The sequence below is a fragment of the Amphibalanus amphitrite genome, unplaced genomic scaffold (assembly GCF_019059575.1).
Source record: "Amphibalanus amphitrite isolate SeventyFive unplaced genomic scaffold, NRLGWU_Aamphi_draft 000006F_arrow, whole genome shotgun sequence".
NCBI lineage: Eukaryota > Metazoa > Arthropoda > Thecostraca > Balanomorpha > Balanidae > Amphibalanus > Amphibalanus amphitrite.
This window is the reverse complement of record NW_024881502.1, coordinates 292,257-312,475: the sequence shown is the minus strand read 5'-3', so window position 1 is coordinate 312,475 and position 20,219 is coordinate 292,257. Positions and strand designations below refer to the sequence as shown.

The 20,219-nt window shown below is 51.0% G+C and overlaps 1 protein-coding gene across 1 annotated transcript; it reads right to left on the bottom strand.

The window, feature by feature from the left end:
- Positions 1–9,254: 9,254 nt before the first annotated feature.
- On the bottom strand, positions 9,255–18,730 carry LOC122377794 (extensin-like). Its single transcript, XM_043358223.1, has 2 exons — positions 18,710–18,730; positions 9,255–11,599 (listed from the first exon to the last, which is right to left on the bottom strand). The coding sequence occupies exon 2, from the start codon at positions 11,579–11,581 to the stop codon at positions 9,476–9,478; it is 2,106 nt and encodes a 701-aa protein (XP_043214158.1). The 5' UTR covers positions 11,582–11,599; positions 18,710–18,730; the 3' UTR covers positions 9,255–9,475.
- Positions 18,731–20,219: the final 1,489 nt, after the last annotated feature.

Here is a 20,219-nt window from a genome sequence, read left to right as displayed (position 1 = left end):
CTTGACCTGGTGACCTGACCTGACATGACCTGGGGTCAAAAATTTCACACATTGTTCAAAATTGATGTACCAAAAGCTACCCCAAGCGGCGCGGCGCTACGCGCCGCGGTTTTTTATTTACACGCAAAAAACGCGACAGGGTGGTAACATATGCCCCCCCCCACTGGGGCGAAGGTTAAGCGACGCAAAATGTGCAATGCAGCAAGTGACCACACACACCCGCCCAGCCCCCATGGTCCACCAACACGCCCCACACCACTCGCCAGCCCACGCCAACCACCGAGACGAGCCCCTCCCCCCGCGCTGGTCTGACGCAACAGCTGGTCTACAAAGCGCTCCACCCGGCGACCCGAGCCGATGTCAAACGGCGTGGGTAGACTGTGCCGCTTCACTCTCGGGTCATGCGGCACAGCCTACCGGTACCAGGCGGCTGCTGCCAATGCTGAGCCATAGGAACCCGGTGGATAAAGAGTAGGGGACCATCAACCTGTACACGGCTGTACATGCCTTTACTGCAAGACAGAACCTTGCTAGATGTTGAGACAGCTACACAGACAGGCAAAAGCATGGACCAGTAGGTACATGGCAGAAGGCGAAATTAGTGAACAATGAACATTCCAGGCACGTAGTGGTCTTTGGTAGAGGGCAGCTCAATCGCGGAAGAAAAGAGGTATGTAATGTATGTACATACTATAGAGTTCCTAACTAGGTACTACATAGCAGGAACTAGTTATATAGTCTACAGAGTTCTACAAAGTACTAGTGAACTACAGACTATCACATAGTACTACCCAGTAGCACAGAAAGTGCTACATGGCGACGTCTTTCTGCGCGACGACCTCGATTTGGGAATGAAGACCACTCCATTGCCCTTAGATGCAGTGTCGTATGATTGAAACGACGCGTCTGACTCCGATGGCTGTTTGCCTTTTTTAAGTCGTTAACGCTGTGCTTAACTACAGCGGGCCCAAACAGAAGTAAAATGCCAGATATGGGGACGAAGGTCCTCCAATAAGACGTTTCCACTTTTGATAGAGGCGTCGTGTCAATTCATGAGAGGCCACCGATGGGGTTACAAAGCATCGCCGTACAACTGCAGATATGATTTTTCCCACTAGATTTTCATTGTTTGAATGCGCAACACTGTTGTCTATCTTGAAACCTTCAAAACGAACTCAAAGTCTCACAGGAAGTCATAATTTACTTGTCACGTTCGAGACAGCACCAGACCCCGTAAATACAAAAGCCAGCTTGTGTGTCACACTATCATTTGGATGTGTGACAAGACAGCCTCTCTGGTGCGGTATCGTGTCACCGACGTTCATCTGTCACACATTTCAGAGTTGTGGTCGGACAACACCGGCCGTTTTCCTCGCCCAACACAGGTGGGCTGAGCCGCTAGCAGACGGGACGTCAGCGAGCCGTCACAGGTGGGCTGAGCAGACGGGATGTCAGCGGGTCACACAGGTGGGCTGAGCCGCTCGCAGACGGGATGTCAACGGGCCGTCACAGGTGGGCTGAGCCGCTGGCAGACGGGATGTCACAGACTGACGCAGGTGGGCTGAGCAGACGGGATGTCAGCGACCGACGCAGGTGGGCTGAGCCGCTGGCAGACGGGATGTCAGAGACTGACGCAGGTGGGCTGAGCCGCTGGCAGACGGGATGTCAGCGACTGACGCAGGTGGGCTGAGCAGACGGGATGTCAGAGACTGACGCAGGTGGGCTGAGCAGACGGGATGTCAGCGGGCCGTTACAGGTGGGCTGAGCCGCTGGCAGACGGGATGTCAGCGACTGACGCAGGTGGGCTGAGCAGACGGGATGTCAGAGACTGACGCAGGTGGGCTGAGCAGACGGGATGTCAGCGGGCCGTTACAGGTGGGCTGAGCCGCTGGCAGACGGGATGTCAGCGACTGACGCAGGTGGGCTGAGCAGACGGGATGTCAGCGACTGACGCAGGTGGGCTGAGCCGCTGACAGACGGGATGTCAGCGGGCCGTCACAGGTGGGCTGAGCAGACGGGATGTCAGTGGGTCACACAGGTGGGCTGAGCCGCTGACAGACGGGATGTCAGCGGGCCGTCACAGGTGGGCTGAGCAGACGGGATGTCAGCGGCTGACGCAGGCGGGCTGAGCAGACGGGATGTCAGCGGGCCGTCACAAGTGGGCTGAGCCGCTGGCAGACGGGATGTCAGCGGCTGACACAGGTGGGCTGAGCAGACGGGGTGTCAGCGGGCCGTCACAGGCGGGCTGAGCCGCTGGCAGACGGGATGTCAGCGACCGAAGCAGGTGGGCTGAGCAGACGGGATGTCAGAGACTGACGCAGGTGGGCTGAGCCGCTGGCAGACGGGATGTCAGCGACTGACGCAGGCGGGCTGAGTCGCTGGCAGACGGGATGTCAGCGACTGACGCATCGCACCGCCAGATAGCGACGGCGGATGGAGTTATTCGCCTGCCTATTCGTTATCATTATCTTTCATCAGCAATCCACCACCATACGCAGAAGAGCAACGTCACCAGCGACATATCAAGAGGCAGGGTTAAAATGGTGGAGCTTTACCGAGACAGTGGGCGATGAAGTTATACCGAGGGACGGAAATGTAGTGGTTGTATGACACGAGGGGACGGTGTAAAGTTATCGAGATTATTGGCTTGGAGTTCTCGAAAACACCAGTTCAAAGAAGCCGAGGGTGGGTTCAGTAGCGTCATAACGCTTAGCTCCTGCTGCGTGCCTGTTTATTACAGAATTGCTCAGCGACGATTGCCCGGACACACGACGTGCGAGCAATGCTGGGCGCCAAACACCGCCGACAGGTCGGATGGACGAGGTGCGACCTGCTGAACGGCCCACAGCTCCTGCGCCGCCGACAGCGCACAGCTGCGTGAAACGAACGCCGTCCGAGCCAGAGCTGACGACAGCCGAGGGCGCCCTACCACCGCATCTTACTCGGCTCCTGGCCCACGCAGCGACAGTGCACTGTTACCATGTGACCACGGTCAGTTTCCTTCGAAAGAGCGTAAAAAAAGCACGAGGAAATTACTTCAGTCGTTTTCTAAAAACACATCAAAATGCAGGTCGCCACTCGCCAGGAGTCACCGAATACCTAGTTATACCTAAAGGTCGTCTATTGCACCACTTCTTTAGTACCGATCTATTGTTATAGTTGTCTTTTTTAAGTTCGACCCGCACTGTTAACGTCTCTTTGAACACAGCACGAGAATTGGTAGCTGATTAATGAGAAAACTCGTTGGCGCACAATGATTTCGCGGACGATCAATTGTATCAAAATATTTGTACTTGGCTCATTTTTTTCAGACTCGCAGCTTGGTATTTGCAACCCCACAAGGATCGAGGATTTGTCAGGAAGTATAACTGAACTAATTAATAAATTGCATGACGTTTAACGTAACAGTATATCATCGGTGTTAAAAACTTATTTTGAAAATATTAGTTCAAATCTCCAATACAAAGTGCACTAACCAGTTTTATCAGCGTTATAGAAACGGGCCACTGTGTCGCTTGGGGAGATGTGAAAGTCTTAGCTTACGAGTCTGACTGGAGGAAACGAAAAATCAAGGAGGGCATTTTTATCGACAAGGCGAGAGGAAATGTGCTGAATGTGAAACCTGGGCCCAATCTTACCAATGCCGTAAATAGGATTTGGCAGCACTGGCCGGAGTTTACGGCACTGATATCAAAGATATCCCTTTTATTTACATCCAGCTAATCTTGTCCAATGATTTTAATAGCGTGAATGATGATGAATGTTGTCTGAACGAATGAATAAGTGAATGTGGAATAGTTCTGAATGTTACCAAATGCCGTGAATGCGCATTCACGGCATTTGGTAAGATTGGGCCCTGGTGTCATGGTGGCAGATGTGTATCGAGTACTCGGCTAGGCGACTAAATGATAGTTCAATTGTTCATGCGGTGTATTTTGCTTTATTGTGCTTATTCATGTACGCGATTTCGTCAACGAAGTGGAACGCTACGATTTACGAAACGAGCTTTTCTCAAATATCTGCGCCACTTTAAGTTTAAGTGGCGTTTTTTGAATTTTGAATTGTTTTGTACTTAGGTACGTGTTTATCTGTCTTTTTAAGAATTCTATCCAAGGCTGACGAAGGAAGCTGTAACGCTTCCGAAAGCTCTCAATAAAAACTTAAAGCTGGTGTTTGAACAATCTTTTACCAAATGAATCCGTCCCAGCTCAACAACAACATATATAGTTTTAATTCAGCTAGCAATTCTTGTGCTGTTTCCAAAAAGACGTTTACAGTGAGGGTCGAACTAAAAAAAAAACGAACTATACCAGTAAAACGCCTTTCGGGCGAGGAACGAGCGAGCGAGAGAGTGAGCCCTGCTCGTGGCGAAGGGCGAGAGGGTGCCTCCAACTGGCTTGTGCACTGCACCCTATTAACTGGGCACTACCAGTGCGCCAAATTTGGATGTAATCGGCCCAGCCGTTTTCTGGACCTGGAAGCGCACCCTGCACGTGCGCACTTGCAAACTGAGTCCAAACTAACGTTTGCACGGCACTCTACTCGCCGTTCCCCAACCGTGTACCAATTTGACCGCATTGGCCGAGCCGTTCTGTTCTCGAGATCTGGAAACGACTCCTGCACGTGCGCAGGTGCGGCTGCACCCCAACCATGACATATGGATGCTCATTGGTCAGCGGATACCCGCATGCATGCAAAGTTTCAGCGCAATCGCCCCAACCATTGCGTTTTTGTGATGGGAACATACTTGACACCGCTTCTTTTTGCATGTTGCACGCGCATCGGGGTCACTCACGTGGATCAGGAGTAGGTATCCGATGCTTGGTAGAAGGAATGCAGCTGCCTACCCTACAAAAATTACCGCAAGTCAACTGCCCTAGCGGTTGCTAAAATATGAGCCTCTCAAAACCGCTACTTTTGCAAAACAGCTTGAACACCCTTGTCTTTTCACGTGGCACGTGCGACGACGGTCACTGAGATGCATCAAAATTAGTCAATTACGGGGTAGAAGGGATGGGGCTACCCAACGAAAAAGACTTAAGGCATATCGGCCCAACCGTTGCTGAGATATGTTAACCCGCGCCGGGCCGGTGCTCTGATATTCCGCGCCGGGCCGGGGGGGGGGGTGTCTGAACACCCCCCCCCCCTTCTAACTCGGCTCCTGGGCCACGTAGCGACACGCGGTAAGCGGCAATCGAAAGAACGTCCAAAATAAGGACGAAAACACTTCAGTCATTTTTTGGGTCAGGTCAAAGGTCAGGTCACCAGAGGTCACCAAAGGTCAAATGTTCACTATTTCAACATTTTGGAAACTGCCAACGGCTATCTCGGGAACGGATAGAGCTACAGCGCCGCAGAAAAGCGCATTCGATAGCCCTTTTACAGACCTTTCTGAGTTATGTTCTCAGATTTGACCTCAGGTCAACGGTTTAGCCTCCAGAGGGCAAAAACTCCAAAAATAGCTGTTTTTACGAAATACGTTTTTTCGGCAATAACTTTTGACTCAAAAGAGCCATGACATTACTTTTACCACCATCGTGTTCCTCTCGTCGAGACGCATCGAATGAACTATAATTGAAAATTTGACCTCAGGTCAAGTTCATGACCTGACCGGAAAAGGTCATGTTGCATATCAGTCGATCCGCAACGTCGAGTCGAACACATCTAAGGCGTTTTCAGCGCTCTAGCACGTCTCTGTCAGAAGTTATTAGCGAAAAACTGTTAGATTCTGTTCGTGACCTGAGATGACCTCGGGGACATAACGAGGGGTCACAGTTGCCATTTTCCGGTTCAGTGTGTCCATTTTACCTACATCTCGATGTTTGAGAGTGTCTAGAATAGCGTTCGTGCAAAACAGACGCTTTTCAATTCTCTCCCATTGACTTATAATGGAGAGGTCGCAAAATTGACCTGACCTTAGGTCACCGATATCAAAATTCCGAGATAAACATTTTATAGATAATGTTGCTCTACTCAATCGCTGAAAGTTTCAAGGCAATCGATCAATCAGTGTAGCTATGACGAGCATTCTTATTTTTTTAGGTGAGGTCACTTGGCGTGGCCTGGTGACCTGACCTAAGGTGACCTGGGTCTGAAATTTTCACAATATGTGCGGAGAAGATGCACGAACAGGTGTGCCAAAAACCGCAGGGGGGGGGGTGTTCAAACACCCCCCCCGGCCCGGCGCGGGTTAAGACTTTCAAAAGCGTTACAGGCCGGGCCGTGCCGGGCCGGGCCGCTCATACTGAGATTTTCCCGTTATATTGAAAAGATCTCGCAAAAATTTGATTCGATAGATCTTTCAAAAGTCTTTCTCTAGTGTGCCATCAGATGCGACCTAAGGTTACACATCCAGAGCGAAAAAATCTGCCGAGTTGACTTCGTGGAATACATTACCTACCATGACTTTTGACACAAGGCTTTGTGACATTGAATTAATCAGCAGCGTGTTTCTCTCGACGAGACGTCTCGAACAAAAAACGCAGACACTCCAAAAATAATGTTCGATGCATCACAGTGTGAGCCATCGAAGTTGCGTAGCGCCGCCATTTTCTAGATAGGTATTCTCGGAAAACCGTATACCTAGGGGTGTTCAAAGGTCACTCCCTCCAACACGGTACGGGCTATTGTGTAGGGGAGAGTGGGGTAAGATGCCCAGGGTGGGAAAGACGCCCCACCCCCTCTAGCGACGAAACAAAGAATCGAACCTGGAAATTAATGTTCTTAGCGTAAAGTGGAAGACTGCCTTGTTAACTGCACAAAAACTTGCGAAGCTCAGTTGGGCAACGGCTGAGTGATGATTGCATGTTTTTTATTTGCTTCTTTCAAAAAATATTTTGGTGTCATTGTAAATATCAAAGAAGGTAAGTAATGTTTATGTCCCTTGCTATGGTTGTGATACATTAACATACATGTACTGTGTCCCAAACAGTTTGTTTCAGGGTGTAGTTTTATGGCTAACAAATTGTACTGATATAATGTTATTTCGGTACCTTGGGGTAAGATGCCCCCTACCCTGATGGGGAAAGACGCCCCCCCCCTAAATCCGTAGGCTGGCCTTCAAGGAACCCGTCGGCGTCAAATCATTTATTACATATTTGTTAAGAGAGACAAAAGCCGATCTGGGACTATTAAGAGTCCAGTACGATCGGGTGCTCCCCATGCCGGTCTCTCGGCCCACACAGCGACTTTTTGGGCGGCATCTGACTCTGAGAGCCCTCACGACGGCCTCTGTGGGCCCCATTATTGGCTCCAAGGCCCCTCACGACATCCTTTGAGGGCTCCCACGTTGGCTCCACGGGCCTCGCTGGCATCTGAGGTCCCCACGATGGGCTCGAGAGCCCTCAAGCATCATGAAGAAGACCTATGGTCTCGGAACGCCACCATGGAGGCTTGTTTCATGTTTGGCCGCGCTGAACTATGATGGCCCTGACGATGACCTCTGAAGCCCCTTACGACTACTTTTGAGGGCCCTTACGATGACATTTAGTGTCTATTGCAGGCTCGAAGGGACTACTGATTCGTTCAGGCGATTCACGTGCCCATTTATGTCACTTATAGTGCAGGGGGCATCTTTCCCAACGCCAGGGGGCGTCTTTCCCACCCTGTGGGGTAAGATGCCCCCTTTCACTTCTTCAGGAAAATGCTTAATAGCATAAAAGCTATCATATTTCAGGCACGAAAGTGTGTTATTTTTTGGAGAAAAATGATGTCGGCTTCCGTTGAAACTCCAGGTTTTTGCTTTCCGATCGTCATTTTCGAATAATCTATGAGAATGTAAAACCCTGGGCATCTTACCCCACTCTCCCCTACTCAAATGCATTTTGCAGCTACGTATACCTAAATTTCACAATGATGTATTGATATTATTACCTAATATGGTTCGATGAGGTACCGTTTCTTCCGAATCCCTCAGTCGACTGAAATTCAAACTTGTTCAACCCTGGTGGAAACCGCCTAAATCGCTACATATATCATCCGGACAGAGATCCAGAAACTCGCTGGTTGGAGCGTTAGAGCCGCCTCAACTTCCTCCGCTCTTTGACGCGGGAGCTGATGAGAGCGCTGATGTGTAAAAGCCTCATCCATATTGACTGGCGCGAGAGTGGCGGCTGGCGGAACAGCCCGGAGGTCCCAGACGGCGTCCGCTGCCAGTGCCCCTCTCCATGCAGCCGATTTCTGCCGCGCAGTGGAACAAAAACAATCACAGTTCCTAAAACACCGTTACGTCTATTAGCGAGCCGTGCAGTTAACACTGATGTGAAAATACAATAATGGGTGCTTGCCCCTCATTAATGCGTGGGATAGCTCATACAATTTTAAGCATGCGACAGAAAAAAAAAATTCAGCGCCGCTGGTGTCTGAGACGTGTGAAGTGTCTGGAAGATGGCTGCCTCACTGCACGGACAGTTTCCACAACGTCGGTCGACTTCTCGACACCAGAATGTCTCTGACAAGTGCTGCGCTGATATGAGCAGACTACGGGCATTCGACGGGGTTAATCGTTGACGTGGCAATAAGTCTTTGCAAGTAATCCCGCCTAATTTGATAACCACCGATTTCCCGGCGTAATGCTGAACTACCGTTGCGCTCCAGTGAAATGAAGTGCTACTTCACAATGGTACAGTGAAGTAGCATCGGAACTTAGAAGCTGCTGAAGAGGATAGCAGATCCATTTCAGTCTGACAGATGTCAGTTTTAGCACGCAGTTAAATCGGTCAAACAAGAGAGACCGATGTCGGGAGACCGGCGGACGACCCGCTTACACTGAGATAGCGCATAACTAGACTATTTGAAGTGTTAATCACATCGAACGTAGGACTATGGGCGATTGGTTAATTCTGAGACAACTGTCGCTACTCGGTTCTCAGCAAATGTCGTTCGCAGAATATCACCTCTGAGAATTACCCCTTCAGCAGCAGTGGCATTGAAGAAACTGGATGACTTACGATTAAAATGACACGATAAAAACCAATTGCACGATCAAAATCGTCCCGATCTATGGCGTCGCTAACTTCCTCAGCAGAACTGGTTTGTTGTAGCCTGCAAGCAGCAGGCGAGATATAGAGAACGCTAACGGATACACATGCAAGAACAAAATAAAAATAAACGAAAAATCATCAGCATCAAACAAAACTAAACCAGAAACTACAACGTCCTCTTTCTAAGAAAAGAAGCCGAGGATTTTCCAATTCAGCTACCTAATGCTTTGACCGCCGCAGCCCGCGCTATGTCATAGGATGTGAAATAAGCGATGAATATAAATTATCATGTATTGACGACAAAGCACCTTCCGCCTTCCCCACAGTCCGGCCCGGACGTCGGTCGCCGGTGCCAGCGGGTCGGTCGCGTGCGGCAGTCCGTCCTGGCCTGCGGCCGCCGCCGGTCCGAGTTCAGTGGCGGGACTCGGTGCCGTGTTCAGTAGCGGGCCGGTGCCGAGTTCAGTACCGGGGCTCGGCGCCGGGCCGGTCCGAGTTCAGTAGCGGTCCCCGCCGCCCGGCCCGTCCGGACAGTAGATGAGCGTCCTGGTGGTGGTGGCCGCCGGCGCCGTGCTGGTCACGTCCACCGTGACCGTGACGCGCTCGGTACGCCGCGCCGTGGCCACGGCCGTGCTGGTGGCGCGCGCCGTGCTGGTGCTGGCCTCGGTGCGCGTCAGCGTGGTGCGCCGCGTCACGGTGGTGTAGCTGGTGACCGCGGCCGCGGGCGCGGCGCGCTGCACCGTCCGCAGCACGGTGACGGTGGTGGGCCGCGCCAGCGTCACCGTCTCCGTCACTGAGTTGTGCACCGTGTCGGTGACGGACAGGTGCTCCGTCACCGTGCGGTAGCGGCTCTGCAGCAGTGTGTGCGCGCGCACAGAGTGCGCCGTGACGGAGCACACCTCCAGGGCGCGGTAGAGCGTGCCCAGCCGGTGGCGGGTGGCCGTGTGCCGGACCGTGGTCGGGGAGAGAGTCAGCCGGCTCTCGGTGACGTACAGGGTGCTCTCGGGCCGGTGCAGCGACTGCAGCTGCTCGGTGAACGTGGCCGCCGAGAAGCGCGTGGACGTCACCGTCACCAGCACGGCCGCACACCGGTGGTCCGGCGGCGGGGGTGGGCGCTCAGTGACGGGCGGCGGCGGCGGCGGCGGCGGGGGATAGGTGACGGGCGGCGGCGGTGGAGGCGGGGGCTCAGTGACGGGAGGCGGAGGGGGAGGTGGGGGCTCAGTGACTGGAGGGGGCGGCGGCGGCGGGGGATAGGTGACGGGAGGCGGCGGGGGAGGTGGGGGCTCAGTGACGGGCGGCGGAGGGGGCTCTGTGACGGGCGGGGGCGGTGGGGGCGGGGGCTCAGTGACGGGCGGGGGCGGGGGATAGGTTACGGGCGGGGGAGGTTCGGTAACGGGCGGGGGCGGGGGCGGAGGATAGGTGACGGGCGGGGGCGGGGGAGGTTCGGTAACGGGCGGGGGAGGGGGCTCAGTGACGGGCGGGGGCGGAGGGTAGGTGACGGGCGGCGGAGGAGGCTCAGTGACGGGCGGGGGCGGAGGATAGGTAACGGGCGGGGGCGGGGGCGGTTCCGTAACGGGCTGGGGCGGCTCAGTTAGGGGCGGAGGAGGGGGCTCTGTGACGGGCGGGGGCGGAGGATAGGTTAGGGGCGGGGATGGTGGAGGCTCAGTTACGGGCGGGGGCGGCTCAGTTACGGGCGGGGGAGGGGGCTCTGTGACGGGCGGGGGCGGGGGATAGGTAACGGGCGGGGGAGGCTCAGTTACGGGCGGTGGCGGCTCAGTTACGGGCGGGGGTGGGGGCGGAGGCTGAGTTATAGGTGGTGGCGGCGGCGGTGGGGGCTCAGTGGTAGGGGGTGGCCCTGTTGGCTTGCTAGGCTTGAATTTATTCAGCTTTATTTTCATGTTTTTCTTGAGTTCCTTCACTTTGTCCAAGAAACTTGTTAATACGTTGCGCGTTCCACCTACTACTTCGTTTGGTTCGGTGAAGGGTTTCAGGTTGATCAGTCCGCCGGAGAAGAGGCCCCCGGTGCCGGTGGCTGTCTGTGTGTCCTCTGTGGACGGCAGCACGGCGCTGGGCCTGGGCTGCGCAGAGGTGACCGACGGCGGCCTGGACGGCGGCCTGGACGGCGCAGCAGCCGCCAGCGCCGACAGCAGGTTCGGTGGCAGGACAGAGAGCACGCCGGGAGTCGCGGTGGCCGCGGACGACTGGGGCTGGCTCGTCAGACTGGGCTGCAGCGACGAGACAGCGCTGGCCGCGGCCGGCGCCGGCGGCGGGGTGGACCCGATCAGGGTCGGAGCGCTGGGAACGGGCCTCGGCCGGCCAGCGCCGCCTCTCAGCACATCACCGAACGACGAGAACACGGGTATGATTCGGGACTGGGGCTCCTGGGGGTCCACGGCTGTGCCGAAGGCGCCCGCCTGCAGCGCCGCGGCCCCTCCGGTGACCTCGGCCCGGGACGCCCGGGGTAGGTCGCTGACAACCAGGGTCACCGTCTGGGCGAACTCGGCAGTGGCCTGCTGGTGGCCGCCGGCGGCAGTGGCCGGTCCGGTCGGCTCCGTGGCCAGCAGGACGCCCAGCAGGCCCAGCAGCAGCGCCGACAGCAGCATATCGCGGCTCCGGCGGACCTGCGGGTACACGACGGTCACAGCGCGAACAGCAGCACATCGCGGCCCGGCGGACCACACATCTGCGGGAACACGACGGTGACATTATCCCGCGCCATGACGGGTCAACTTTTACCCCCTGCGTATGCCCAAGAAATCAGTTGGGGGAGGTTTGGTCAATGGTTGTCATTTTTAGCACATGCCATTTTTGGCAACCATGTGCTAAAAATGACAACGCTATCAGCTATTTTTAGCAACGATGAAGCCGATTTCACTCCTCAGCGAGGAAATCACGATTTTGGAAATACAAGCACTGATTTTGGAAAAGAAGTGCTGCCACCTGGTGCAAGAAGAAGAAACCAGCTTTAATATGGCCGTTGTTTGTATGGTAGTCCAACGTTGAAGTATACCCTTTTTTGTGGCCCGAAGTTGGAACTTTAAATTGAAGCATCCGAAAATGATCGATATTGATCGAAATCATGATGTTGATGAAAAAAATAATATGTTAAGTTGAGAGAGGAGGCCATTTTATCCAGATGCGGTGGTTTACTTCTTGAAATTATTTTTGCTTACGACGACTGCCATGTAATGAGGGATAATTAGCAGCCGTCATTAGCAAAAATAATTTCAAGAAGTAAACTACTGCATCTGGATAAAATGGCCTCCTCTCTCAACTTAAAATATTATTTTTTTCATCAACATCATGTTTTCGATCAATATCGATCATTTTCGGATGCTTCAATTTTAAGTTCCAACTTCAGGCCACAAAACAAACTACCATACAAATAACAGGCATATTAACCCTCGCCGGACCTATTGGTTTTCTACATACGCGCCGGCCGAGGGGGGGGGGGGGCGGGTACGACCCCCCCCCCTCGCCGTTTCGCCCCTGGTGGAGCTAGCGCGTCGCGGAAAAAACGAGCGTGTGCGCCGTTACGAGACGCAGAGATTGGTACCCGATTTTAAGGTCCTAGGTCAACCGGTGACCTCTGAGGTCAGGTCAAGTGCCCAAAGGTACGGCTCAGTTTTTGGTGAATAACTTCGCAAAAAACGGCCGCAGAGCGCCGATTTTGGCAGCATCGTGTTCGTCTCGCTCAGGCGCGTCGAATGATATACTTTTTGTCCGGGTCAGGTCAACTTGGGGTGTTGACCTCAGGTCAAGGTCAGGTCAGCACCTCCAGGTCACGAAGCTGGTCGAAAGAGGTCATGTCGCATATCATTCGATTCGGCAGGTCTTCCTGAGTCCATTGGTGGCTTTCCCGACTCGCTAGCTCAATTTGATCAAGAGTTATTGACGAAAAACTAATATGACCTTGATGACGTCATAAATGACGTCACGCAAGGTCAACATTGCAAAAGTGACGCATCTAACCTTGCAAGGAGTGCATCAAATCACGATTCTGTGTGCTTGAGATAGTTGGAGATCGTTCCCGGCGCCAGAATAGCTGTTTGAATTTTTCCCCATTGACTTATAATGGTGAGGTCACGAAAATGACCTGACCTCATATGACCTTTAGGAAAAATCCGAGATATACAAGTTGTGAGACTCATAATGGATACTAGATCCTGCAAGTTTCATTTCCCTGTGACATCTCCTCTGGCAGTGAGGGCGTTGCGAAGTTGCGACATCTGAAGACCGTGCAGAGGTTCACTTATGACGTCATAGGTCAGTGACCTGACCTGACCCAAAAATGCGGTTGGTGTCAAAAGATCCGGCTTGGATCAAAGGTCAGGTATGCCAAGTTTCAGCTCTCTATCGCCAGCCTGTTCGGAGCTATCGCGAAAAAACCCTATGGGGGGGGGGGCGGCACCCGCCCCCCCCCCCCCCTCGGCCGGCGAGGGTTAAAGCTGGATTCTTCGTCTTGCACCAGGTGGCAGCACTTCTTTTCCAAAATCAGTGTTTATCTTTCCAAAATCTTCATTTCCTCGCTGAGGAGTGAAATCGGCCTCATCGTTGTCAAAAATAGCAGAATCGTTGTCATTTTTAGCACGTGTGACAAAAATAGCACGTGCTAAAAATGACAACGATTGACCAAACCTCCCCCGACTGAAATGGCAAAAAATATCTGGAACTTAGCAAATCAAGACATTTTCACCCCCCCCCCCCAAAGTCTCGAGACCCCCAAAGTCTCATACATGATGTCAAAGGCCAGTGGCCTGACCGGACCTGAAAAGGCAGCTGTATCGAGAGATCTGGCATTATTCAAAAGTTTGTCACGGCAAATGTCAGCAGTTTATCTCTAGCAGGGTTGCGGGATCGGAGTCTGAGTCGGAGTTGGAGTCGGTCGGAGTCGACAGTTCTGCCCGGAGTCGGAGTCGCCAAAAGCTTAGACTCCGAACCCGGGGTCGGAGTTAACGCTGGCTTAACGTCATGCACTGCACCTGTTTGATTGACGATACTGCGCTTGAAATTACATTTTGTCGAAGAAAGGCTATTTTGCTGTTTTTGTCGAACGTTTTCAGCGAAAGAAGTAAAGGACGGTGAATTCCCCGAACATGGTTTTTAATTCTGCATGTTATTTATAATGCATATTTGCAACACAAAGCCTTGGAACGCACAAAGGATCGTTTCAGGCAAGATAAGAGCATATTCATTATTAACTTCATGAATGTCATGATATGGATTTTAATAGAACCGTCCGCAGTAAGTCGGAGTCGGAGTCGGTTTTTAAAGTCGGAGTCGGAGTCGACCTGAATTACATAGACTCCGCAGCCCTGATCTCTATAGACTAACGAGTTCAGAGCAATCGCAAAAAGGAAAACCGCGAAAGAGCTTCACATAGCACTTGGCACCAATCCCGCTCGATAGAGGGCGATAGCCTTCAATTGACTGACATGCGAAAGTTCGGGGCCACTGCCCCTCCCCTGGCAGCTATCAAGAACTTAAACTAGGCTATGAGTGACATGAAGCTTTTTTATCCTGGAACCTTTATCTATTGAGGAACTTTACGAAACTTTTTGCTTTAGTTTTCTTACTGGAACTTTAGCCCGCGAGTTGCTGGGGGGGGGGGCATTAAACGCCCCCACTTTTTTCGCCGGGCCATAGCATAAAAACGGCGCGCCGCAGGCGCGCCAAATTTTGGGTACATGTAGGGAATTGATTGAAGTTTATTGTGACAAAGTTTCAAAAAAATCGGTCGAAAATTTTTGAGATATCGAGGTTTTAGTGACGTCATGATTTCTGAGTTTTCGACCAAAAACGGCATATGTTCAAAAAATCATATAAAATCACAAAATAGACATACAGACATGCCGTAAACGCCATTAGACTGCCAATACCATGAGCAATGAAATGGCTATCTTCGATTATTGATTACAGTTCCGCATTTTACAAAATCTTGAACTGAATCTTGGCAATTTCTCGTGACTACTTCACGACCATGATACATGCATTTCTTAAATTGAACTTTTTGAGCCAAACACGTACACATATGTATCATAAAATGAATGTCACCATCGTGTTCTACCCCCCAAATTACCCATAGAACATGTGTCACAGGCTGCAAATATCAGTTTTGATTTTCGGGGATATGTGCCTACCCGGTTGACCTGACCTTGACCCTGACCTATGCTTGACTGACCTCTACATAGAGCTGACACTCTTGTAGGCCTTATATGATGGAGTGTGCACCGTTTTGACAGAGTTTATGACGAGAGGCGCCCATTGCGAAGTCCAGAAGTCCATGCTACTGAAAGCCCGATTTCAGGTGTTTGACCTGACCTTGACCCGACCTGTGACCTCAAAATTTAACTTTAAAGTACTCATCTGAAGCGTCTCGTCGCGTTCTTTCGTTTGCCGCCTCGTGCGTTTCGCTGCGACTATTGGTTCTCGAGTTATCGGCTGGGGGCGTTTAACGCCCCCCCCCCCAGCAAACGGTGGGTGGCGAAATACCCCAGCAACTGCCGGGTTAAGCGTAAAACTTATGGCAGCTAAAAAGCAATGCTGACCACTAGCGCACCATTTGCTTTGCTTTGCATTGGTCAGTCATATAGGTAAGCGCAAGTAAATAGGTAAGTAAAAATAGGCGTTTCTCCCAAAACGCCTATTTTTACTTTTAGATGTCTGAGATTGCCTATGCGACATTTTTTGTTTTACCTGTAACTAACTTATGCATCTTTGGATAATTAGCTCATGTTGTTGGAAACCCACAATATTATTCCAAAGAAGGAAACGACCAAAAGCCACTCAGCCTCAGTCACTCAGCCCGACCAAAAGTCAACATGTTCGCAATGGCGTGGGATATCAAAGAAAAAATCCCCAAAAGTGGGCCTTATAAGAGCCGGCGATGTTCAAGACACAACGCCCGTTATCAGAGCATGCGAGATTGGCAGGAATGTTCCCGCAGCTGAAACGTCTGGCGGGAAGGGTTTTTGCGATAGTTACGAAAAACATTAAAAACTGCCACTAAAAATAGAGTTTAGGACCTACCGAAAACTGTTCCCTCAAATAAATTTTGTTGTCACACTTTGCATTGACTCGTAAGATTTAATCCTTGCTAACCCAGTGGGATGGTGCACCCCCTCCCCTAAGTTTTTCATAGAAACGGCGATAAGTAGCGCCACAAAATTTGGCACCTCCAGGGGCGCGGGAGCTTCTTCCAGACTGGGGGGGGGGGGGGACTGAACCATAATAGAGATCAACCTGAGGTACCCCCAAATCTAGTTTTCTCACCGGTTTTAAGCCACTTATTTTTCAGACTGGCCTTTTCAACAACAAAAAAACGAAAAAAATGCAAAAAAGTGAGATATTCCGTCTCAGCTGAATGAAGAAACTACCGTTTTGGCAACCTGGAGTACCTAAAGGTTTTAATCTGCCAACTGAGTTGCCGAGCCAGTGAAAGAGGTGGATTTTTCACTAACATGCTTTCTTCCTTTGTGACCCACAACCCCTAATTTGGGGAGGACAAGCTGCCCAACGGTTCGTGGCCTCATGAAGAGTTGTGGGGCACCGCCCCCACGGCCGCAGAGTTGTGGGGGCAAGCTTCCCCCACTGCCCCCTCCCCCGGTTCCCGCGCCTATGTATGAATCTATGAATTTATGTTGGTAGATTTCCGATTTCGATTCCTCCAGCTGGGGGCTCAAATACATTACGAGCCCCCCCCCCCCAGCCGAAAAGCTGAGGGGGCTCAGCCCCCGCTAGTCCCCCCCCCCCCCGGTTCCCGCGCCACTGGGCACCTTTAAGGGACATCCCTTTGACACATCATAAAATTGCAAGCCCTGATCTTCGCCCAGTGAGATCACTGTCACGATAACTGGCATACAGACTGGGTGAAACGGAATAATTGCGTCTTCCGCAGATAGAGTAAAAAGGTGACACTTGGTACCTTCAAAATTGGCATGCTCTATGGGGCATACGTTGAACATATGAAAATTCAAAGTCCAATTAGCCTACTGTCCGAGTGACCAGCGGCAGGTCCCTGCTTCACGGCACGCTGCCAGCGAGACTAACGTTTTCGGTTTCCACGCCAATGCGCTTTCGCTTTCGTCAGCGAGCTTCACTGTGAGCTCCCTAGTTTGTTGGCGTTTCCAAAGAAACCGAAAGCGCTGGTAGCACTAGCAGCGTGCCATGCGACAGGATTTAGATTTTTTTTTTATAAATTTAGCTCGAATGTTTGAATGGACGGATTGACAGAGCCGGAGCCCACGCTAAGCAGAGCTTGGCAGAGCTTGTTGTGTAGACCCCGACCCCTACCGTCCGATCGCGCAATTCCGGGTATCGGGAGAACTTAGATGCCAAAGTTTAACGTGCCCCTCAAAGCCCGACACGGCCTGCCCCACTCAAGTGACTTCAAGTGGCTGCGGCTGCTCCCACCAACCGCAGACCATCCCCGTCAGGAGTCTCAAATATCGAGCGCCGTAACGCCTCGAACCCGGGCTCTCACTACCGGTCCGGGAGTCCAGCGCTCTACCAACTGAGCTACGCGACAGGCAGATATGTAGATTTCATCCTGAGATCCTCGTCCGTATTGGCCTTTTACCATCCGCTAACGAAGGGAGAATGGGAGTCCGTTGGACCCCTCCACGAGCCGTTCTGTCCCTGATCGAGATAGACTAGCACTTCGCGGAAAGACTAGTGTGTTGCCCATGATGAGACTAAGCCGATGATTCCCAATTGCAATGTCATCGGTCATTGATTGACCTTCCAGGTTCAGGTTAGGTTAAAAGTCGGGAAGTCAGAAAAAATCATCAACCTTGAACTTCTCGAAACGAGGTTGAATACCTTTTTTTAATTTTGCATTAGTTTTTGTTTAAAGGTAGTGTGCCACCTTTGAAAGATTTCCCATTTTATTTTTCCTAGGATAAGAAGCTTTTGTTTTTACCTAATATCGCAAAAAAAATCAAAAATGGGCCTGGAATAGTGCCTTTTTCGCCTAAAAGTTTTTCGGTTTTTAGATATGTATAACAACTGTAGTGGGCTCACCTGCAAACAGGCGTCGGGCAACAATCGCGAATGCGGCGCACTTGTGACAATAAGCAAAGGTCATTATAGTGTTACGACCATACGACGTACGGGAATGAGTTATCAGCTGTCTAATCGTAGACAACACAATGTCGAGCCTTAAACTGTAAGCCCGTATTGTATTGTTTCTTTTATTTGGCTGTCGAACATTATTTATGGTTTGAAATATGATTTTATGTAAAATAATTGATATGAAAAAGCCGTCTTATAAGTTATGACCCCATTTCACCACACGCAAGTGGCAGAAATGACAATGATCAGCTGACGCATTTTTCTTGGCCGAAGTCAGAGCGCGCGGCCCGACGCACCACGCGTATTTGGAAATTCCGACCTCGACGAGCATCAGAAGCCACCTAACAGGCGTGTTCGAAACCGCAGGAGATGATGATTAGAGATTGCAATCCCGGGATCGGGATCCCGGGATCCCGGCGGGATTTTAATCCCGATTCCGATCCCGAAATTTCGTCAATCCCGGGATCCCGAAAAAAATCAGTTTTTCACCATAAAAAGAATGCAGCCGCTGCACGAGTCTTGTTTACACTTGTTCATGGTGCTGCGTGACATAAAGGAGAGAAACTATTTAGCTGGCACCCCGTATCGGCCGTCCACAATTGACCGTGTTGGTATCTCCCGGGTATCACCCACAGCGGATAAGCCGCTTAAATGTGTACCAAAAAGGGTCCCGAACGCAAAAAAAAATTGCAGCATCAGTGCAGCAACATCTCTATCAGGATCACGGATCGTTCAGCGATTCTGACTTGTCTGTCCGTGGCTGGAACAAAAAAAGATCATCAAGACAGTGTTTGAGCTCGTGTCGCAGAAATATGTCACAGATGTCACGCAAGTGACGGCAGAGCTCACTGATTCAAACGTTGAAGACGGTAGAGTGGAGCTCTCCCAGTCAGTGACTCTGCCCTCAAAGCGACTTTGGAGCAAAGTCTGAGAGACATTAGTGATGAAAGCGGAACCGGAAGGTGACGTGACCAAGCGACGTCTTGAAAACATTGTGAATTAGGGAGCTGCCAAATTTGGCGTACACTGGTCGCGAGTTTTAAAATAGCCAAACCTACCAGCAATGGCTTAAAACTGTCGCGCTAACTACGAGTAGCGTAGACGAAGAGTGAGTGAGGCGTGGATGTGCTGGAACCCGTCTGAATGACGAGATAGTAAACGCACTGGTCGGCGCACAGTTTTATTAAGGCCAATTGGGGTACCTACTACCTATAATCAAATCGAAACGTTTCTTTCGCAAATTCAATCGTGTTTATTGCAAATGACATGGTCTAAGGATGGCTTTTGGTTGCCTCTTTGTTTGTGGTAAGCTAAAAGACGCAAAATATGTCAGTAGGAAATTATTCTTACGACATTTAGTGACAAGACCGGGATCCCGGGATCCCGGGATCCCGAAATAAAAACTTTCGGGATCCCGGGATTGGCAAAACGTTCCGGGATTGCAATCTCTAATGATGATGAACGGGTTTATCGAAACTTGATTGGATGAGCCTATCGGTAATAGCGATTTCAGTGTGTGCATTTATTGTTCATAGTGGTGTGAAATGTGGTTGGGGTACGACCGACAACCCGTCGGGGTGAATTTCGCACTGGGGTACTCAAAATTTGAAGAATTTAAGACGTTTCCATGAGTTTTGAAGGTATGGATAAGTTCTAAAAATCCGGTTCTCCTTATCTGGGCCATTAACTCCATACGGTCCAAGAAAGCTGGCACACTACCTTTAAAAAAATTATTCATGCATTTAGGGTAGGCCAGGTCAGGTGAGATCAGCCAGTAGGCGTCATATAGTGTTGTGATATCAAATATGCATTCAGATCTTTAAATTTCGTTTGCCTGAGGTCGTCTAGGTCATGACGACGTAACATTGAAAAGAAGGATGCTTCTCCAATGGATCGAATTCTGAAAACATTAGCAACGCCCTATCAGAAAAAAGCATTTGTGTTCCAATACAACAGCGGTATATGAAAAGAAATGACTGGCATCTAGCCTGCTCTGAATATTTACATATTCATAATTCTACCGGTAGTTTTGGGAGATAGGTATGAACATACATAAAAATTAGAAGAGCACATTGCTCTACTTAGAAGTCCTCTACTTACGATTTCGGTATTACATCCCAGCACAACCCTCCCTACTCTTCCCCAGTCAAGCTCATTATGGAAGATACC

Coding starts and splice junctions, on each gene's coding strand:
- LOC122377794 (XM_043358223.1), bottom strand. CDS start 11,581: ATGCTGCTGTCGGCGCTGCTGCTGGGCCTGCTGGGCGTCCTGCTGGCC.